Raw genomic sequence first — 21,555 nt, 5'->3', positions numbered from 1 at the left:
GTCGACGCTATGAGTCGCATATGGGGTGGCCGATATGGTGTGAATATATAGATCATTTATATTCGAACCTTAATTGTGCATACTATTGGAATACTGCCCGTCGTTACGTGGCTGCAGCCAGCACTGTGCTTCGGTAGTTGGTGCGGTCGAAGCTCGCAGAGATGATATGGACGACTGGGTCATCAAATGACGTGCCGGCCTTTAGAGTGCCATTCCGCCATGACAAAGTTGAAGGGCACGGCTCAGCGAGAAGGCCAAAGATGCCCATGATTAGAGACGTTCTGTTTTCCAATAATTATTGAGATCCGGTTATTGAGATTCGCCAGATCTCATTACGTGGTTGCCGTCAGTCAGCATTATTGCGCTTCTCCCACGGTTGGTCATGTCGCTGCCATGGCGCGCGCAAGCATTGTGGTGAAGCTTTGCCATCGTACATATTCGCCATCCAGCGCAAGCACGATCCTCGCACCTTGATGGATGCTGTGACTGTCAATTTTGATGCAGGAACAGACAACACGGCGCAGCATGATATGCAGACCTTGACCCTTCGCAATCTCGTCGCCAGTCCACTCCTTCATCTTCCTCCGGAGCTCCTTGACCTCATCTTTGATGAACTAGAGGTTCAATTGAGAAGGGATGAATGGACCGGTACCAAGGGTCTTCTTGCATGCATGCAATCCTGTTCGTCGGTATGCTCCTCCCTCCGGCCCTTCGCTCGGAGCCGTCTCGTCTTTGACATCGCCCTCTCTGGTCGTAAATCCGCTATCCATGCCTCAAATTTTGCGTCCGCAGCCCCGGAACTCTTTCGAACAGCCCGATGTCTCACCCTTATAGAGATTCGGACGGGTATAGGCAGTCACTGGGGTACCTTCCCCGGTGCAAACGACATCCTGGTTTCTTTAGATCGCGTGCAGAGGATAGCGATTCATGCCGATGGAAACACTTTCATCACCCTACAAACACCCATACGCCATGCAATGCTAGAAAAAATGGCTCATATAACGGACCTGGCTTTGCATCGTTTCCACGGGACATTCGCCGCTCTCGCTTCCTTCATATGTCATTCCCCTCAGCTACAATCCTTAAAGCTCATCGAGTGCAGGTTCAAGATCAAAGGCAAGATCGACGTGGACAACCTTCCGAAGCCACATCTATCGCTCAAAAGCTTGGCCGCCCTATGGGAAGACGATCGGATATTTCCGCGGCATGACTTCAATGATGAGCTCGTTTCATGGCTATGCAGGTTGTGCTCACCCAATGCGTTGGAAAAGTTCTGGTACCAACTGCCATTTCATATCGATGACTTGTCGAGTCGAGCGAAAAACTTAGAGACGACGATGGAATACATGGAACATGTACTAGGTGAGCTATCCGCGAGCCCCCTGATTTCCGATGCATCGCTCACTGGTCTCCTCATAGGCTGCCTCGGCACACAAGCAGGATCCTTGCGAGACCTGAAACTGTTTCCGAACATGCCTCTGGAGAGCTTAGAAGACGTTCTTCCTACACTCCAAGATTTTGCGCATTCGTCCCACTTTTCGAATCTTGTGCTCAGCATCATTCCATGGTGGGCCAGGTTCCATATCGCGTCAGACGATATTGCACAGATCTGCCACTACCTCCTATGTTCTCCAGCCGACACACTTGTTACTCGGACCTTTGGAATCGAGTTGTCGTGGCCCGGTCCTCGAAGAATGCTGACAGTCGAGCTCCATCATCTAACTCCTGAAGAAGGTACAACAACGGTCTATCAGCGGCGCTACTTGGAGGACGGAGAAATCATCGTCGTTCGCGTTGATGAATGGAAAATAAGAGGGGTAGACTTGTTTTCGGATGATGCACGATGCGTCGTTGTGCGTCTCGAGACTATAGCACACCCTATCGGAAGAGGTGACTTTCTTTCGGAATTCGTTGCTCTCAGCTTTCAACTTCGGTGAAGTACGTGTTGTTTGTTCATACGTAGTCGAAGCAATACTGAGGCTGAATAACAGGTGTTGACATTTATTGCGTGTATGCACCCTAGTAGACCGGTCTGCTGAGCTATACAACGATAGAGCATATAGTTTTGACGCTGACGTCGATGTATGACTTCTTTCAATGAGCCACGTGCTGCTTGAGCATGTCCATATCGAGTTTAGCCAGCTCGCTGCTCAGGCTTTCAGCAGACTACATATAGCCACCCGGGGTGGGTGAGTTGACTCTACCTACCCTTTCCATCGAGATATCTGACGGGCTGTAAAGCAGTGCGTCGACGCACCAATGTCAGAGACCAACAGCACCAGTGCCGATGACCTCAATTCCAAAGACCAGGAAGGAGGCTCAGACGACGTCACACACCATCTCTCAGGATATGATATATCATTGGCTGCCCGCAACATCGCCAATAGCCCTCTGATCCGACTTCCTCCGGAGCTGCTCAATCGCATCTTTGAGGAGCTAGAGTTACAACTTGGGATCAACGAATGGGCTCGTTCGGAGGAGTTGATCGCCTGCCTGAAGTCGTGTTCTCACGTTTGTTCAGCGCTCCTACCCTTTGCTCGCGATCGCATCGTCCCCTACATCTCTTTATCCAGCGTAGACTCTGCCACCCATGCGCATCGCTTTTTGTCTGCCGCGCCAAATCTATACCGAACCATCCCTTCCCTAATGATCATGGAGGGACGAACAAGACGGGTCGAGGACCACTGGGGAAGCTTCACGGACATAAAGGATGTCCTTACTTCGCTGGAACGCGTGGTTCGCGTGGGGATTGTCGCAGACGGAGACCGCTTCACTACTCTCCACACGCATGCGAAGGATACCTTGCTTGAGCGGATGGCACTCATCTCGAGCTTGACCGTGCATCGCTTCCACGGGACGTTCTCCTCCCTCATTGCGTTCATTGCTCATTCGCCACAGCTCCAGTCCTTAGAGCTAGTTGATACCCGGATTGTAGGCTCTAACGACGATGATAAGGAGCAGGACGAATTACCCACCTTGAGCTCGCAATTAACACTGAAGAAGGTGAAGCTTGCATGGGTGTTCGAAGGGTATCCGCGACAAGGGTACAGTGACAAACTCGTTTCCTGGGTTTGCTCGCTTTGTCGGCCCAACACCTTGCGCGAATTCTGGTACAAGATGCCGCCTCGTGTTGTATTCAGCAGTCATAGCGCGGAGACTGCCAAGGAGATCGAACGAGTTCTAGGTGAGAAACAGCCTACATCTGCGTTAACGTCGCTAATCAGAACGATCTGACATGTTTGTAGACCATCTAAATCCGCAATATGGCACATTGCGAAACCTTCATCTACTCCCGGGATGTTTTCTCCTCAATATACAGGACGTCATCCCTGTCTTACAGTCGATCGCGCGCACGGAGATCCCTCTTCGCACCTTGGTACTTGGCTGGGAGCCGGACTACATGAATTTCACCCTTGTGGAAAGCGACATATCATACGTCTGCACTCACCTCATCAAGCTCTACGCAAATACCACACACCATTACACTGTTCGGATTGAACGGGCTCACGGTAGCTTGGGGTCGGTAAAGAAGCTTAGGTTGGAAGATGTGGTGCCGAGGAACGGGGTCAAAAGGGCATTTGTGATCCGCCACGAGCACGGAGAGATGGCCCTTGTTCGCATTGACGAATGGGCGTTGGACGGGTCGTGCTTGGACGAACCAATTCCTTCTGCCCCGGGCCGGTCGGTTCGAGTCAGTCTCGAGACTTACTTGCACTTGCGCTCGGGAGAACTCTTCTTTGAGTTGCTTGCTCTCATCTTCGAAGTGCAGTGAGAGGTAAGGGTCCTCTCGCCGAGCCCGGCGCGATGCTGATGGTCGTCCTAGCCTTTCATGCAAGGAGAGGAGCGACATACTTAAGTAGGTGGAAATTCATCTCCTCGTATACCTCGATCGATGGCTGATCGCCCCCTTCTCAGAAGGTATGCAGCCTCCTTCGTCGCCTCTGCATCCCATCTCCCCCGTCACGTCGCAGACCGTTTTCACATGTATGCCCCGATAACGTGCGATCGAATATAAACGTCTTCATGAAAGAACGCCGACTCGGATATCCGGCGCGAACATGCCCTTCACCTCGCCTAGAGCGTAGACGATAAGCAGAAGCAGAAGAGACCCGTCCCGCTCGTCTATATCAGTCCCAGCGGGGTAAAAAAGCATTCAAACACGACTGTATGAAGAAGAGGAGACGAAATCAAATAGCGACCTCAACTCGCCGCTGGATCATCCGAGGCAGACGTGCTTGCGAATACGAAGGGCGCTCTGGCGGGCCGGGCCTCCCCGCCATCCACACGCAGGGACGTCTTCCAGGCAGCGATTGGGCGTGCCCCCGGGGCCCGCGGGGGAAAACACCGACGCTAATCTGGTGCGGCGGTAGGTTCGGGTTGAAGTCTGGGTCTCGCATCTGAATTCGAAACGCCACTGTGGTGAAAAGGCGTACAAAGGTGCAGGGAGCAGCATCAGGCGACCAGGACACGATGCCCCGCCTTACGCCCGAAATTTCGTCGTGATGCGTACATTCATTGCCCTCGTCACTGCAGGATGTGTAGCACATGAGTTGAACGTCGTAAAACGACTCGAAGGGGCAAGTCCACGTACGGGAAGTATACCATCGCCAATCGAGACATCTTTAATTCCTACATTGGCCTCTTTTTGATTTCTGACGCGAAACCACATGAGTTGGACCCATGGACCCCTAGCCTCGCGTCCGTAACCTCGCTTGCCACCGCATTCCGCATGCGGAACCGAGCGCCAGCGATTGGACCGGCGGGGAAATAATCGATTGCGTTTCGCTGAGGGCGTGATCAGCCCATGCTGAATTTCTCCTGACATTCTTCCGGCGACGCCAACACCGCCCGTGTACTGAATGGGCGCCCGTCAACCATGCGGCCGCCTTCACCGCGACGAATGCGGGAGTAACGTCGTGTATCGAAGGCATTAATATTTGATTGTTGGTGGAGTACATCTATCAGAAGGATGGGCAGAGTCTATTAACGTACAACGACTGCAAGAGAACGGCACCGAGGAAAGATAGGACAAAAAACACGTCCATTGCGCGCAGGACACGGTACAGATTACACGGTGGGGAGCGATATCAGTCCTTCTTGAGCTCTCTCCGCACGACGAACAACCGCTCGCCCTCTGGTGTGGTCGAGAGCTCCTGGAGCCCCCGGATACCCTCGAGACCCTGCAATGTCCGGCCCTTGGCGAGGACGATGTACATCTCGAGGCCATCGCCGACCTGGAAAGAAGCCGGTGGTGATGAGCGATCGTCCAGGCGTCCCACGCGGGTAGGGAAAGTGACCTCACCTCGATGTGCCGCTCGGTCGCGCCCGTGAACGAGTCGATCACGAGCTTGATGACGTCCGGCAGCGGGAGATGTTTCGGATGCGACGTGCCGGGCGCGGGCTGTTGGTTCTTGAAGTATATCTACGCCGGGACGAGTTCGGGGAAGGGTCGGGGGGAGGTCAGCGATCCGTGCTCGCGATTTTGCAATGATGAGGGAGGGGCGTGAGCTTACCTGATTGTCCAAGAAGGGTTGTACGAGGTTCTGGGCCGCACCAGCCGCGCGACAAGTTTCACGCTCATAGGACCCCACGGGGTCGAAGGAGTACACGGCACCGGATCCTGTCCGGGTCGGGAAGTGTGAGGAGAAGGCAGGTCGTGCGGAATGAGCGGACGTACCGTCTTCCTCGATGCCGCCGAGGATGTTGTAGACATAGTATGGGAAGAATCGGCGGGCGTAGAGCATGGTTTGGATCAGGCGCGCGATGGCATGCAGCGGCATGTCTTTCGCATGCGCATGGCGATACCACTGCGATCGCACGTGAGCAATCATGCCTATGTAGCACACAGGGCCACTACCCACCTCCAACCGTTGCTTCACCTTCTTCACGAACATGTTTCCGTCGGCCGCAAAGCCGTTAACGGCGAGTACGGCGCGATCGGTCCTAAGCGCCTGGTCAGTTTGCATCCGCAGATCTTCTAGGGCACAAGACACGTACAATTTGAACACTTTGGGCGCGTATCGCGTCTGGATGTTGTACCCTTCGCTCTGACGCGTATCTCCCGCGATGACGGTGAAATCCGCACCAGCGATCGCGAGAATGGTCCCGCCATTATCGCTGTACGGGTTGAATTGACGCTGCTGGGGGTGTTCCATGTCGTTTGTGTTGGGCATGGTCATGAGCATCGTCGTCGTAGCCAGCTTGATCGTCGGGAGCGGGCTGCCGAGTAAGCAGGAAGGGCAAGTAGGAGGAGGAGAAGGTGCGGAGGGCGCGGGATGGGGTGACTAGCTGGGGGTGACGCGTATATAGTCGGAGTCCGAAAATACTTCAGTTGCTGATTTCTAGTGGAGGGGTGGCTTCGCGGTTCCCTTTCATCTCCCGATGGCTTTCGCCGACGAGCCTCCGCCCCGTCCTGGCGCTCGTTCGTTTCGTGAGTATCTGCTCGGGGCCTCGCCTGCTCCGGGCAGCGTTATTCTCAGCATCCTGCGCGAGAGCGGGCGGGTATCTCCAGGCCGTGCCCAACCACTTCCAGATCGGTGGGATTCCGAAGGCTCAATGCTCTCGTACACTCGACGGAACGCTCGATATCGTGTGTACGACAGCCCGCTTCGACAATTAGGGACCCCGGCCATCGGGACGTGCACGAGGATGCTGGCAACTCGTTCATGGTTCCGTATCATCGTTGGGCATATCCATGCGCCACTGCTGTCGTCCTCTGGCGTTGTATACGACATCCCTGCTGAGTTGCCTTGAACGGCGAAATAGCTGGACGGTCCTCTTCGCGAACTCCACCAGGTTATGAATTCTCCTCCGTCGACGTCGGGTCAGATGCATATTCTGAACGGCCGAGCGCTGAGCGCTCCGCCTCTCTCCTTGGAGTCGGGCCAATCCGAAGCACACCCGGAATAATCTCGGTGAGCCCTTTGCGACCCGTCCCGTATTCCCCGGAAATGGAGATGGACCGCTCACCTCACAATAACACGATGATCCAGCGTCGCGACGGAGTCCGGGGTCACCGCTATCTGTCCTTACGGCTGGACGGCGCATCGTCGGCGCAATGAGCAAGCAGATCCGCCAGCGCGCCCGTTTTCCGTTATCGAACGCCCGCCGTACGCGCATCGATGCAGGACAAGCACACGCGGTCTCGGAGTGTCTATGCCACGTACGATGGAGCCTGAGACCGAGCGCACGAACGCGTGGGCTATACGACGCTCGATGCGCAGTTGAGCTGCGGGCAGTGGATGCATATCTACCAAGTACTAACCCTCAAATCCCGTCTAGTACCCGGAGCCGAGTCCCCCGTTATCTTTGCGCTGCTCTCCAACATATGGTGTCGCCAAGGCACAGCCTGCCGTCATACAGCGTTCGCAATTGACCTATCTTCAACATCTTCCTTCTCTTGCGTCAAGGGTGGTTCTCGCCCTCGCCTCAGCGATGGAGCGAACGATGAAAGAACGACGATAATCATATCTTTCGTCCTTCTCCGCAGTCAGTTTCGTCCCGCCCTTTATCTGACAATCCGCTCCTTACAAGTGGAGCAAATCGCGCTGTCGCGTCGCACTCGGGTTCGCCGGCCCGCCATCGTTTTCGCTCCGTCGTCGTGCGGTCATCACCCTCACATCGGCAACACCAGAAGCAGCTATTGCCGACTCCACCGCCTTTCAATCCCAACACGTCTCCTCCGGCGTTCATATAGATCCAAGATACGCTTCCTCAGAGCGTGGCACGCCATACCATCCCGCTCCTAAAATCAACCCGCGACGCCTCCTCCTCGAGGCTACCGCATTCTCTCATGGTCTCCCACACCGCGAAGCGCCTCCAGGCACACGAAGGTTTCGCTCACGTCTTTGCGTCGCCCAGCGGGATCAATTTCCCGATCCCATCGTAACGAGGAATTCATCCCGCCTTCCGGTCCAAGTATGGATCTGTACCACGCCTACGAGGCTTCAACGCTACCCGCGCTATTCAACGCCCTCCGCCCAGAATAGTATCATGCTCGCGTTTCACTCCCGCTGCGGACGCCCGCCTGCCTGTTCCGTCTGCCCGCCTCTCACCCCGGGAGAACGTACGACGGCAGGCATGCCGCGCGCGTATCCCTTCCATCTTAACCCGCAGTCGCGACCGCAGCCGTATTTTTGGAGGATAATGTACGGGATGACTGAGCGGTACCACTGTCCCGGCCAACGCCTCCAGGATTCCTGACGCTCGCGGTTTTTGGCCAGGCGGTGCTACAAAGCTACGAGAACTGCTACGTGTTTTCTCAGGATGCGGACTGGTTGAGATGATGATCTTGACTTCCTTGGCGATCCCGCGTCGCCGGTATGTTGGTCACGCAAATCAACACATGGAAGAGCTCAAGCGACGCCACGAAGCGTGCGATCACAAAAGACACCCGCGGTCTCACCTACAGGTCACCAGGACAAGCACCCGCCAACACCGCGCTTCTTGACCGAAGATCGTTCATACGCTCACACATTCTCGGCATCGCCATCGTGCCTCTCGACTTGTCAACCGGCGGTCAGCAGATGAAACCCATCCCGCGCCTTCCTGAGGCGTCTGACCATATACGTCCCATCATACAACGCCAGGCCCTGTACACATCCTGGTCAGCCCGTGAGCGCGCCTAGTCAAATGGAGAATCAGGACGCGGTCGGAACGGGCACGAACCGCGCGCGTTCTCCCGAAATCGTTCATTAATCCACCTCCTCTGCCGTGGTCGGCCTTCTGCTCGCTTCCCCCTGAATATCATATGTCACTCGACTACGACGTTGAATGGGATTTGACGCGTCGGGCGTGGTGGCGTGGTGGCGCGATACCGTGCGTGGGGTATTATTTGCTCGCGTTCGGTGGAGCGTGAGGAGCGTCGGGGGGACGCGTGATGCGCCCTCTCCTCCGCGACTGATGCGAGCTTCATCCAGATATTCCCGATCCTATGCGGTATCGCAACGAACGCCACCAGATAGCGTGTGTTCGAGTTCGCTCTGTTCTCAGCGAGGGCGTCTTGTCCCTCTCGCGCGTCGCACGCCTTCTTCACTTTCCAGTTTGAAGTTGATCACCGGAGCCGTTTTTCGCAGGTCGGTCGGTAGCTTGTCTTAGAGGCCTAGACGTGACGAAGGCCTGAGGCCTTTTGAACGGTCGACGGTTGGGCGGCGCATAGCCAATGGCTTCTTTCGCTCACGGAGATTGGCCGCCTGGGCCATGACTAGTGACTCACAGTACGTGCAGGGCGCGTGGGCCACATGACTGCAGAGGGTCGATCTCGATTCGTTCGCTCTCGCTTAATTCAGAATGCGAACCCAACCGCGACTCGTGGATCGCGCTCTGTTCTGAGGGTGGTCGCGCTCTTCTCGCGCTCTTCCGTCATGCAGCAGATTTACATTTCTGCGATGCATACGGCTCTCGCTAGACTCTAGCGTGCACGCGTCTCAGAAACCAGATGGTCGGCAGAGATATATTTCTGGAAGTCGGCGCGTCCTGTTTGTCACCAAGGCGCACTCTGTGTACCCTCTGAGCGGCGTATCCCATTGCGTTCTCTCTCAGATACCACCTCTCTCAGCCTGCATATCAACTACCGAGACCCCCGGCGTCTCATCGATGTCATCTCTGAGAGAGTCCAGAGGTCCAGGCGCGAGACAGGTGAGAAGTCCTGTCCTCTCTTCGCGTCCCGAAATTGTAAATTTTCGCATGCAGTCAAGTTGGGCGAATGCGTACATATCCGTGCCATATGCCTCATATAGGAGCGGTATCGTGCGCTCCCCCAATGATCTATGTTGGTCGGGGGGCTGGAGCGCCCGATGGCGCATCGTCCGTTCTCGAATTCCGGACCTTTGTCGGGGCAGCGGGGTAAAGGGCAGTTCTCCATACATGGACGACGAAGTCCGAGGACACAAGGACGCTAGGATGGATATGACCGTACGCATTCAGTTCGTGGACCTCGATCGCAATACAATGGTGTTACTTCTCTTCTGCACCAGGCGGCATCTACTAAGAAAAATATCGTACAGTGATACTTGGACTGCAAGAAGTCGGGATAAATGTATATGTTTCCCCCGGCTTTATTCAAGTGAAGCGACTGTATCGGAGCACACACCCAGACCCCGAGTCACGGTGTAAAAATTTTGAGGATTCTCAGCCCATTCGGAGGGTGCGCAATCGGGAACACATTTTGATAATCACAGGATACAGACAGAACACAATAACCGGAAACGATCGCCAGAGATACTGATCCAGTTTTTACCTTAGGCACGTTGATATCAATGACCTGATAGGATTTGAGAAAATGTGGCTAACGAGGACAGCAGGAGCATAACGTCGCTGCGGGCAAAGCCCGACGCGTCGCACGTTGCACGTGCCGGCATGTCGAGACGCGTCGCCGCACGTGACTGGGCATTGCCTCGCGCGCTGACGACGGCGTACGCCGTACGGAGCGCGAACCCAGGAACTCGCCCAGGCGCTCGAACAGAGCTTGGGAACGTTAAAAACCTGTCGACCGGGATTACTGGCGACTCAGTGAATTAGGAACGGCCGTTCCGGTTCGTGCTGCACGTATGGCCGCCCGCACTTTCTTCGTAAGTTATACAGTACCCTTTTCATTCCCGCTGAGCGGTAGCGCACGCACGCCGCTTGCTCCGTATGACTCACTCATCTGCAGGACCGAATCCCCGCCTCATCTTGCGAACGTATACGCCCTATATATCACACCTGCGGGGTCCACAGCCCAATCAAATGCAGCGCAGTAACGAAGACGTGATTATTTGTGTCGAAATAGCGAAGTAATTAAAGCAGTCGGAGCTAACACGTGTTCCGCATAGCATAGGGTAGGTCTTCATCAACCGCGATAGCTCACTATTGCAGACCCGATTACCCGTTAAGGTGAAGGCAGCCTCACGGAGCGCTTTCGCGAGGGGATGGGCCGGTCGATGCGAGTCATACCCATATATGCGAATGATAGCGGGCCGGTGAGGCAGGTGAGATGGAATATGTATGATTGTGGGCCGAGGACTAGATGAGCAATCACGTGTGCGAGAAGTATTACTGCCCGATTTCTTTGTTCAGGACGATCATCATCGTGTTCCCTGAAAATCGCTATATGCGCTAGACCGAGGTCGGTGCGTCCCTATGCGTCGCCAGTGCACTTCGTATCGCCAAGACTACGCCCGCACCGGTGGCGTCGACGACGACTACTCTTCGGTCCATCAGCCCGATCAGGATCGCCAGGTGCCGCTTCCGCGACCGCCCATACCTCTCGCACCCGTTAGGTCTGGTCGAGACGTAGAGATGCCCAACGAAAGTTACAGACGTCCTGCTCGTGAGGGTAAGCTTCCTTCTGTCAACCTTGCGCATTCATCCTTCACTATTGCCTGCAGAACATGAGACGACGATGTCACCCCGAGGCTATGTATGTGTTCACGTCCCTCGTTGGAGCAATGTGCTAATGTCGTACATAGCATTCAGCAGACGTCCACGGAGAGTTCGGACTCCAAGCTCGCCCTGCTCGATCTGATGTTGAATTCGTTGAAATTCACGGTCGCGCCCGTCGTTTTGCTCACCCCGAAGACCCGTCACAGGCAGCATCCCATGTCGATAGATGGATGCGTGAAGAGTTCGATCCTCCGGCCCCCGCTCCTCCCTCCGGTTATGACGATTACTCATTGCCTTCGGACCCTCGTATCGACGCACGCATGCGCACCCCGCCACGTCATCGATCACAAGCCCCTTCGCGGGATGAGAATACGGTTCCCGGCTGGTCGAGCTCTAGTCATTCGAAGCAGAGACTGGCTAGGACACATCAAGCGGATGCCCTGCCCGCGATTTCCGAGTTGCCACGTTCCCGGGATCATGGACCGCGATCCGCGCATCTGTACGACCCTCGCGACGGCTTTGAAGAGGAGGATCCTCCTCAGGCGCACAGGGACGTCAATCAATATAGCCGCTATGATTAACTAGATGTGACCTCTTGCTGTACCAGACGAGATCAATGAAGGACTGCTGCGAGGGAGATATTGACGACGGAGGAATCCATTTGCAACATGCTGTTCCGAGAAAGAATACAGGAGAGGCCCAATAAGGAAAGCTGTGGAAAGCTTTTTCCGCGAGGCGCAATCGCGCGGGTCATGTATCGACGCCAGAACAATGGCGGACCGATACGAAGAAGAGACGCAGGCTCCAAGAACGTACTGGCGATCCGTAATCGGCCTTCTCATCATAAAATCGATGCTGAGACCGGTTTTTGTGGAGATGGAGATGCATCATATCCCGGGATGTCGGTGCATGCTTTCCTCCTGAAGGTGATGTCCTTGTACGATAGCGATCCGTTCGAGAAACAAGGACAGGACATGGTCGGTGCAGCCGTCTTCAGCGTGCTGGTATGATAAGGTGCACGAATCCTGCCATGATAGGCATAAAACGAGGCGATCACAGTCAAGCATCATTACTCGTCGTGGTGTTTCCCTCGACAGATTGTGGTGTCTCTTTGTGTGGCGTCAGGCACGTGACCGCGTCGAGCACCTGGTTAAAAGTCCCATCCCGGCGTTGAATCTGGATCCCGTGTTTCACGGCAGACCCCTAGGCTATGGTTCGGGATTACGAGCTGGACCCGTCGGCGGAGCCGTCGAGCGTCTTTCACTTCACCACACCCACGAAGACATCAGAGCTTCTTCATGAACACACTGGAGGCTTGCTCGACGTTGCGAAGATGCGGGAAGTAGTGACTACAGAACTCGCGGACAACGCTTTTGTCGTCGCCACCAACCGCTTCGTTCGTTCCATCTTGTCCGATGACGATCCGACACGCGACAGGCGCGCCGCAGCCGAGATATTGAAGAAGCTCGAGGAGGATGAGATATACGTTGCGGGCCGCTGGGCGGACTTTCCACTCGATGCCAGCGCAACAGAGGCCCAGCTGTATAGACCATTCATCCAAGCAGCGACAGAGATTGGACGTGCGCTCAAGGACTTGGAGGGCGAGCCGGCGCCGAGGACGCACGCCGTATGGCTACCGCAACCGGATCAGGTTCTGAAAACTCTTCGGAAAGGTATCACTTCGCTCCGACCCGACATCGTGGCTGTCATTGGCGAGGGGCCGGAGCAAGTCGCGACTGACCAAGATAATCAGGTGTGGTCTGATCCCACTCGCCGTTAGCCGCCGAAGCTGATTCGACTGTGACGGTCAGAACGATGACGGAACATATTGGGTACGAGTGCACACACCAGTCGAGGTCAAGCGCGCAGCCGACTCCTCTGCCGTGGCAGAAGGGGTTGCGCAATTGTGCAGATATATGCGAATGGTCCTCGGTGAACAACTGGACCGCCGCTTCGCCCTCGGGTTGCTTCTGTGTGGTTCCAAACTATCTGTCTGGATATGCGACAAGTCCGGGTTGATAGGGACGCGTGAATTGATCGACATACATACAGTCCGTTTCGCTCTCTTTTCGGATTTCGCGCGCTGGCTGTTCAATACAGCTACTGACTTGTCATGTGTACAGCAACCGAAGAAGTTCATTCGAGTCATCATGGCCCTCTCTCGGCTCCCACCGTCAAGACTAGGTTGGGACCCCGATATGCTGCTCGTCACCCCAGAAGGCCGTGCGGTGCCGTCCACCGACCCTTCCGTCAAGTATACGGACTTTGGATCGTCCTTGTACGAGACGAAGTGGCAAATTACCGTGCGCTCTGAGGGATCCGAACACGTCCTCGTCACCGAGAAAGCCCTCAGCCTCATACGCGCAGCCTCACTTTCGGGAAGCGGCACTGTGGTTTGGAGAGTGCACGAGAAGGAAAATCCTGATAAGGTGGTTTTTAGTGCAGTTGCATCTCCTCACCGTTAACATATGACCTTTATTGCAGAAATATGTGCTCAAGCGCATCTGGCGCCTAGCGTCCGCGCCCACAGAAGAAAAAGTTCGATCGCGTCTGAAAAAGCCATCGCGAGTGTGCAAGATCGCATACACCAGGGACGCTTTCGTCGACGGTCTCCTCGACCACACGATATCATGCATCCGACGGGGTCTAGAGCCCGAGAAAGGTGACCTGGCCAAAGTGGGTAAGTCTTCGCGAAAGAGGGCCCGGGACGACGGGCAGGGCGACGATGCGGAGAGCCCTGAGCAATATATCCATCTCGCCTCGGAGGATCGGGTTGTCATCGCCGGCAAGCACAAACCCGACCCTCGCGTTCGCAGCTACACCCTAATGGAAACCTTCGGGAAGCCTATCAAGTTCTTCGATAACGTCTTGCAGCTTCTGCGTGCCCTGCGTGATGCTGTTTCAGGTCCGCCCAACTCTTTCGTATCGGATTCCGGGTGTGATTGACAGACGCTACTGCCGCTTTAGGTCATCAAGATCTCTGGTTCGCGGGGGTTCTGCACCGGGACATTAGCCCGGGCAACATCTTGATTGTAGAGAATGAGGAAGACGAGGACCAAGTAGGTTGCCTCATCGACCTCGAACACGGCAAGATCTTTGAGACAGAGTTCTTGCCGCTTCCAACCCCGTGCAATAATGCGCGAAGATGCCAAAGACTGATTGAGGAGTTCGAGGATGACGAGGATGACGAGGATGGCGCGGATAGACAAATCACGTACGAACAGGCTGCCGATCTGTTGGGTCGATATGGGAGCGTCAAGGAGGTGATATATTCCGAACAAGGAGCCCGCCACAAATTTAAAGATCAGCGCGCGGTAAGGTGGAGCTTCAGTAAATGTCACATTCGCTGATATACTGCCGATAGGTCCGTACAAGGATATTCACACCCAGAGTCAGTGCATCTTGTACGCCCACGTAATCCACGGACTAACGACCCCGCTAGTACCGATGGCCAGATATCTATAGCGAGCAAGCAGCGAGCGCGACGCGGACGGTATGCATAATGTTCGTGAATTGATTCCTTCTCAATATTCTGAGTAGGGCACGAGGGCGTTCATGAGTGGCGAAATGTTGGAGAGCATTCGGTATCCACGCCTCAGGGCGGTTTTGAAAAACGCTCCTCACGACGTCATCCACGACATCGAATCCTTTTTCTGGGTCCTCGTTTACCTCGCCATCACTCGACGGGGTTCTGGCGGACACCGCCGCCCTGAGTTGCTTCGCGACGACCGCTCTCCGGAAGTGCTGAAGCTCCAGAACATAGCTTACGTTCTTTTTGATTCATCCGACCAACTCATGCTCTACACCAACAAGCTGAAACTGTTCCAGAATCCGAAGCATTTGACCCAATATGTCGTCCCTAAAGTTACCCCGGCGCTGGGCAGCTTGAAGAAGCTCATTCAGCAATGGTGGCAACTCCTCGTCCTCTCTTATGCGCTCTACGATCGCTATACTCCTGGGGTCATACACGATCAAGTTCTCGCTCTCCTTGACGAGGCTATTGCCGAAATCGCTGCGTCGCCTGGGGGAAATGAAGACCCTGGAGTCCCAGCCGCAACCCAGATATGGGAGAACAGCCCGAGCAGGCCTAAGCAACAGAAATCCGCCTCCAAAATTTCACGTCCAGAGTCCCCGAGCCCTATGCCGAAGAGGATGAAGACCAAGATTGGGGGAGACGACATGGACGAGGACGAAGAGGGGGACGAGGACGAGAACATGGGTGACGAGGGTGAGGACGAGGGCGATGGTGAGGACGAGGACAACGACGATGATGACGACAACGATGACGACGACGACGACGATGACGACCACAACAGCGACAGCGACAGCGACGAGAAGGGCGGTGACTAGGGCAAGACCTACAGCGACGGCGTGGTGACGAGATCTGTAACGCGAAGCACAGCGAAGACAACCCCGGCTCGCCGTTCTGACGACCTCCAGTCTCAACTCATCGTCAACGCACCGCTCCCTGTTGGTTGCCTCATCCTGCCTTCACAATCTGTCCATATCTCTCGTGTTTCGGTCCCGGGGACGCAGACCCAATGTCCGAGCTGCGGACTGGCGTACTTACGCCATGTTATATTCATGATTCATTCCTCCCTCCCTCTCTTGCTGCTGGATGTTGTCTCGTAACTCCTTGTCGGAATGCTATCCCTGCTTTGTCGCTTACGCTTATCAGATCAAACTCAATGTTAACGTCCAATTCTACGATCTTTGTTTGAGCTGTCATTGCGTCCCTTATGCGGCATGCTCGGATTGTCAAGCAAAAACTCTGTTTTTAAATACGAACAGGATGAGTATCCTGGTTAACTTGTCTTCGTCCCATATAAGGTGCACGAGGCAAACGAGTATGAGATGTTGCACAGATATACGTCCATGGATTCGAGCGATAAAAGAGACGAGAGGCGTGAGAAAGATAATAAGTCAATACGGGTACGCGTTGTACAGTATACTCACCGGCAGGCCGTGTCATCACGCAAAGTTAGCTCAGGTGATGAAAGGGATGCTTGTCGGAGTTCTCGAGATCATTAATCATTCACCACGCCTCCGAAGGGCCGCCACCACTGCGAATACACTCAGTACGTTGACACCGCTGAGACGATGGACATTCATGTAGCGAAAGAAGTCCGCAGAAACGCTTTCGTCGTCCCTACCGAAAAGTTCGTCGAGAAGCTCTTTTCCGTCTCGCCAGATCCCGGTACCGATGAGAGCGTCGCAAAGTCTGTGCTCGAGAAACTCGCGAAGGACGGTTTCTATGATGATACCAAGGACAGGCGTCGATGGAGCAAGTTTCCAGACGAGCGAAGAGCAAATGAGAAGGAATTCTACCTTCCGTTCATCCGCACAGCAGCGCACAGCGGCCGCGTTCTCAAGGACCTGGGGCACGAGCCGCGAACGCACATCGTATGGCTCGAGGTCCCAGACCGGGGGCTAGTTTCTCTCAACCCCTACGCTGCCAACATCCGCCCTGATATCGTGTCGATCCTCGGAGAGGCTCCCAGGGATAGTCAGGCGGAGGAGACGGAGGGTGAGGGTAAGGAGACAAACGACAAAAAGCGCAAGGTGCCCGATGAAAAGGTACGCCCTTTGTTTCCGTTCGTCTGGTTGCTGGTGTGGTGTTGACGGCGATCGAGCAGGACGAAAAGCTCTGGTGGTCGAGGTCAGAACTAAGGAGGACTAACGTACCATTTCAGGCGGCATTTGACAGCTATGCCGATACACGCGTCTGATTCTCGGCGAACAGCTCAACCGCCGCTTCGTCCTTGGATTGCTCCTCTGCGGGCGCAAATTGTTCGTTTGGTTGTGCGATAGGTCGGGGCTGATACATCCGTCTGGTTCGAGATCTGGCAGTAGCAGTCGTGGAGAAGATAAGCGACGAGCCGATCACAACGACGTACGCTCAAGCAGACGGACTTGACATCAGTTTGGACGTCTATGTTCCTCAAGGGGCCACTGGGTCAGCGCCGGTGGTCCTCTTCTTCTACGGCGGTGGTCTGGCAACGGATTCTCGGAGAGATGACTGGTTTCCGACATGGCTTATGTTAAGGGTGAACTCCATCCCATTTTATCTCGCATCTCGCTAGCTGGTCGCGTTTACCAACCTTCTTTCAAGAGGCCACTCTGAAACGTGGCTAGTTCTTCTTCTCGGCGGACCACCGACTACTAGTCCCTTCGACCGCGCACCAAATCCTAGAAGACGTTCATGCCCTCTCGGCATAGATCTCATCGGGCCAGCTGGCCCTTCACCTCCCCTCAGGAGCCTCTCCGGACCCATCGCGTCTCTTCGTCTCCGGCGACTCCGGCGCAGGCGGCTACATGTCGCGCGTCTACGCCCTCCACGCCTCTTCCAAGCCCAAAGCCGTCCTCTCCCTCTTCGGCATAGGCGACGCCCTCCTGACGGACCACTGGGTCCTCCCACAGCCGCGCGGGATCCCATTCTGGGGCGGCGGTGGAACTCGGGCCGAAGGTGCCCTACAGCGAAGACGGGCGCGCCTCGCTCGCCACCTGGGTCATCCAAGAGGGGTTGTACCTCGACTACCTCACGGGGAAGAAAGGGCTCTCGGCCGAGCTGGCAACGTATTCGACGGAAGAGGAGCGCGCGGCGGCCTTGCCTGCAGCGGAGCGCGCGGTGTTCCCGGAGTTGAGGGCGGAGGAGCTCCTGCCGACGTTCTTCGTACACGGGGACGAGGACACGCTCGTGCTTCTGTACGAAAGCGAGGCCACGCTCCGCACACTGCATGAGGCCGGGGTGAAGGCCGAGTTGGTTGTCGTCGAGCGGGCAGAGCACGGGCTGCATTCTACGTCTGACCATAAAATGGAGGCACCGGGCATTCCTGAGGCTTATGCGCAGGCAACGGAGTTTTTGAAGGGGTGTTTGTAGGGCTCTGTGGTTCATTGCGCGCGGGGTTCAGGATACATAGTACATTCTGTTGTTCTTTACAAACCGCACCCGCTCAAATAACAATAAAAAACCTACGATGACCCTAACTTCATCTAGAGATCGCATTTTCCGTTAGGCCAATGCGGCGGCTTCTTTGCCTGCCTCGCGGAACGCCTCTAGTGCCTTCCACGCTTTCCCGGACGTGATACTCTCCCTCGCCAGCCGCACCCCGTCCTTGAAATTGTCCGCCAGCCCGGCGACGACGATCAGCGCGCTCGCGTTGAGGAGCACAAAGTCGAGGATCGGCGTCAGCTTTTCCGGCACGTCGCTCCCAGAGCAGAGCAGCGCCTTGAACGCCGCCGCGTTCTCCGCCGGGCTCGCGCCCGCGACGCTCTCGAGCTTGTGCGTCCCGAGCCCGAAGTCGACCGGGTGGATCGTCGACTCGGTGATCTGCCCGTCCTTGAGCTCCCACGCGTACGTGTTGCCCGCGCAGCTGATCTCGTCCAGGCTCTCGGCGCCGCATACGACGAGGGCGCGCTGGACGCCGCCCGTACGGAGGCTCTCCGCGAACGTGCGGCCGAGCTCTTTCTCGGCGACGCCGAGGACCATGCCTTTCGGCCGGGCGGGGTTGATGAGCGGCCCGAGGACGTTGAACATGGTGCGGAAGGGGAGCGACTTGCGGAAGGGCGCGAGGTAGGCCAGCGAGGGGTGGTAGTGCGGTGCGAGAATGAAGGCGAAGGGGAGGCGCGGGATCGGGTTGGGTGTCGAGGGGGAGGGCGCGGTGAAAAGACAGTCGAGGGCTTGGAGGAGGTCGGCGGAACCGGATGAGGAGGTCGACGCCCTGCTGCCGTGCTAAGGCCCAGCGTAGATCAGTACGCACAGACGAAGGGACTTTCGACTGGATCTCACTTTGATGACTCGCGCGCCTGCTCCAGCAGCGACTATCGCGGCGGTCGTACTGACGTTGAACGTGTTGTGCCCATCGCCGCCTGTCCCAACGATATCCACCACGAAATCTTCGTCCGCTCCGATAACCTCTGCCTTGATCGCTCTAGCACGAAGGACGTCGGCAGCGGCAGCGAGCGAGTCGGGTCGGCGCTCGATACGTTCGAGGTGCAGCGCGGTCAAGAATGCGCCGATTTGAGCGGGGAGCGCGGCATCCGGCGTCAGGATGTGTTCGAGGCCTGCTTTGAGGTCGTCCGGGGTGAAGTACTCCGGAGTCTTGACGACTTTCAGCAAAAGCGGTTTGAAGGTGTCGGATGTGTATTGCGAGCTCGCCATGCTTCGTGATCGACGCCTTACAACTCCATAAAACAATTTTGTCGTCTTGATTCGGCGAGGTTAGACGCGGGTTCACGAGCTTACCTTGGGTGGTGCGTCCGGGTCAAAACGGGTCGAGAACGAGCATGAAGATCTACGTCTACCTCAGCCACTAGATAAGATCAGACGGTGCCGGCTATACTGTCACTGAGCTCCAGCAACGGCGCAGCGAGAACAGTACAAGCGTCATTGATTGGCTGTAGGAAACGGCGTACGTACACGCAATATCATGGGCGAATTTTACTCAGCACAAGTGGCCATCTCCTGAGGTGATACATAGCACAAGAGTGCTTGGTGCACGTCGATCGAGTCCTCGTGTTCAATTCAGAACAACCGCATTTGTTCTTGTGCATCTGCGCACTACGCGTTGACCTTGTACGATGCCTCCATTGACATTCGCATGTTATTCGGCGTGCGAGGGATGCGTAAAATGCTTGCAACCAAGTTGGTCAACCAGCTTTCCGCAGCAGTCTGCGCCGAAAGCAAGCCCGTATTCAATGAGTCACGGGTGCCCCGCTGTGACGCGGGCAAAGCCGAATACGGCTAAGGTGCGTTCACACGATAAGGTTCTCGAGCGGCACAACGATAGAGAGTTCAAGTCTCGATTGAGCAACTCGAGGTAAGATACGAAACCAAAAGGTAAAGGTCCTCGCGACGAGGCTGCTTGTCTTTTATACCTCGTCGCGGGCCCTTGAGCACATGGAAGTGGAGCAAAAGGATCAAACAGTCAAAAGGCGCATCAGCGCCGGATGCTAGAAAAGGAAAGAAGTTCTCGGTCTCGGCTTCCGGCAGGACCGGCACGTAACATCCGCCCTCCCGAAGTGGAAACCGCTTCGCCCAATATGGTAATCCTCCGCCTCGATCCCACGCCTACGCGCCCCTGCGCGAACCCTTCTCCAATTCCCGCTCCCGTCGGCGCTGTTGAGCGCGCATCTGTCCACGAAGAGCTTGCGCGATAGCAAATTGAATGATATCTTCGTCGACCCCTAATGCGCCGAGTGACGAGCCCGACGATCCGGGAACCTTGTGTGATCCTTGGTTTGACCCCGCGTGATCGTCGACCGACTGCTTCTTGATCTTCTTCGCCTGGGTCCCCTCGGCCTTCTCCTGTCCCTCCTTCGCCGACTTCGATCTAGCAGCGCGCTTGGCGGCGTGTCCGCCTAAGACCTCCTGAACTTCCGGCCGGAAGAAGATCGGTCGCATCGGCTCGCCCTCCACCTCAGCCGTTCCCTTATCGTCGAACCCTGATAGTGAAGCGACGCTGGGATCGACAAGCTTCCTGAGCGTCGAGCGGAGGGAGTAGTACCCAATCGGCACCGGCTCGTCGACAGAGGCAAGACCGCCACGGATGCGCTCGTCATAGCGAAGGTAACGCTCGACGTCCTTCCAATGGTACACATCGAACGGGCATCCTATCATCGGGGCAGGTACGTGATCCACGATGAACTCCTTATGGGTGGCGTTGAATTCGACGCCCTTGCAACAGGTAATGATCACCACGTCCTCGCCTTCCGGTGTCGTACCCGGGAGCGGCATTAGGTCGACATCGGCGGTGGTTGACGCAGCATCCTTAGGCGGCGGTGCATTAACGGCCGGGTCGGGGTCGACTGCGGTTGGCGGCTCTTTACGCTTGGTGGCACCCCGCCTCTTCGCAGGCGGATCCGCGGTCGAGTCAGATGAAGGGGGCATATACGATGGTGAGTGGCGGTTGAGTGGAGATCGGCTTAAGGTTGCAGAGTAGCTAACGGTGCCTATATCACCTATCCGAAGGTCATTATATAGTCGGTGTCCACACCGACCACCGGCATCGTCGACACACAGGGTGATCCCACCAGCGAAGATCTGCGGGTCGTCTCCTTCGATTATTCCACTACCTTCCGGGAGTTCCGCGACACTGCTGACCCCTTGTTCATCCAGGTATAATTTCAAATGCTCGAGACCGTCAATCTTGTCAAGCGGGAGCCAGGTGACGTCCCCAGCTTTCCACTTGATTT

General features: G+C 55.9%; 7 protein-coding genes across 7 annotated transcripts; 4 read left to right on the top strand and 3 right to left on the bottom strand.

Moving 5' to 3' along the window:
• Positions 1 to 2,259: 2,259 nt before the first annotated feature.
• Positions 2,260 to 3,772, top strand: PUNSTDRAFT_130460 (uncharacterized protein; the record flags this gene model as incomplete). Its single annotated transcript, XM_007379696.1, has 3 exons — positions 2,260 to 2,470; positions 2,522 to 3,184; positions 3,246 to 3,772. 3 exons carry the CDS (start codon positions 2,260 to 2,262, stop codon positions 3,770 to 3,772), a joined length of 1,401 nt encoding a protein of 466 aa, XP_007379758.1.
• Positions 3,773 to 4,928: 1,156 nt separating this feature from the next.
• On the bottom strand, positions 4,929 to 6,272 carry PUNSTDRAFT_81384 (proteasome subunit). Its single transcript, XM_007379695.1, has 5 exons — positions 5,998 to 6,272; positions 5,862 to 5,943; positions 5,514 to 5,807; positions 5,303 to 5,422; positions 4,929 to 5,234 (listed from the first exon to the last, which is right to left on the bottom strand). Exons 1-5 carry the CDS (start codon positions 6,183 to 6,185, stop codon positions 5,088 to 5,090), a joined length of 831 nt encoding a protein of 276 aa, XP_007379757.1. The 5' UTR covers positions 6,186 to 6,272; the 3' UTR covers positions 4,929 to 5,087.
• A 4,846-nt stretch (positions 6,273 to 11,118) lies between these two features.
• PUNSTDRAFT_141008 (uncharacterized protein) lies at positions 11,119 to 12,003 on the top strand (the record flags this gene model as incomplete). Its single annotated transcript, XM_007379694.1, has 3 exons — positions 11,119 to 11,314; positions 11,367 to 11,398; positions 11,448 to 12,003. The coding sequence occupies 3 exons, from the start codon at positions 11,119 to 11,121 to the stop codon at positions 11,940 to 11,942; spliced, it is 723 nt and encodes a 240-aa protein (XP_007379756.1). The 3' UTR covers positions 11,943 to 12,003.
• A 568-nt stretch (positions 12,004 to 12,571) lies between these two features.
• On the top strand, positions 12,572 to 16,056 carry PUNSTDRAFT_141007 (uncharacterized protein; the record flags this gene model as incomplete). Its single annotated transcript, XM_007379693.1, has 8 exons — positions 12,572 to 13,114; positions 13,173 to 13,412; positions 13,485 to 13,790; positions 13,846 to 14,266; positions 14,329 to 14,675; positions 14,726 to 14,752; positions 14,804 to 14,854; positions 14,902 to 16,056. The coding sequence occupies 8 exons, from the start codon at positions 12,572 to 12,574 to the stop codon at positions 15,709 to 15,711; spliced, it is 2,745 nt and encodes a 914-aa protein (XP_007379755.1). The 3' UTR covers positions 15,712 to 16,056.
• Positions 16,057 to 16,461: 405 nt separating this feature from the next.
• Positions 16,462 to 18,241, top strand: PUNSTDRAFT_130456 (alpha/beta-hydrolase; the record flags this gene model as incomplete). The annotated part of the gene is made up of 6 exons (XM_007379692.1): positions 16,462 to 16,938; positions 16,998 to 17,020; positions 17,105 to 17,151; positions 17,212 to 17,408; positions 17,581 to 17,769; positions 17,828 to 18,241. The coding sequence occupies 6 exons, from the start codon at positions 16,462 to 16,464 to the stop codon at positions 18,239 to 18,241; spliced, it is 1,347 nt and encodes a 448-aa protein (XP_007379754.1).
• Positions 18,226 to 19,547, bottom strand: PUNSTDRAFT_118162 (anthranilate phosphoribosyltransferase TrpD). Its single transcript, XM_007379691.1, has 2 exons — positions 19,151 to 19,547; positions 18,226 to 19,093 (listed from the first exon to the last, which is right to left on the bottom strand). The coding sequence occupies exons 1-2, from the start codon at positions 19,520 to 19,522 to the stop codon at positions 18,374 to 18,376; spliced, it is 1,092 nt and encodes a 363-aa protein (XP_007379753.1). The 5' UTR covers positions 19,523 to 19,547; the 3' UTR covers positions 18,226 to 18,373.
• An 884-nt stretch (positions 19,548 to 20,431) lies between these two features.
• On the bottom strand, positions 20,432 to 21,250 carry PUNSTDRAFT_130454 (uncharacterized protein; the record flags this gene model as incomplete). The annotated part of the gene is made up of 1 exon (XM_007379690.1): positions 20,432 to 21,250. One exon carries the CDS (start codon positions 21,248 to 21,250, stop codon positions 20,432 to 20,434), a length of 819 nt encoding a protein of 272 aa, XP_007379752.1.
• Between the last annotated feature and the right edge of the window lie 305 nt (positions 21,251 to 21,555).

This window comes from Punctularia strigosozonata (genome assembly GCF_000264995.1).
Source record: "Punctularia strigosozonata HHB-11173 SS5 unplaced genomic scaffold PUNSTscaffold_2, whole genome shotgun sequence".
NCBI classification, from domain to species: Eukaryota; Fungi; Basidiomycota; class Agaricomycetes; order Corticiales; family Punctulariaceae; genus Punctularia; species Punctularia strigosozonata.
Note: the sequence above shows the minus strand (reverse complement) of the source record. Positions and strands in the feature narration are given on the sequence as shown.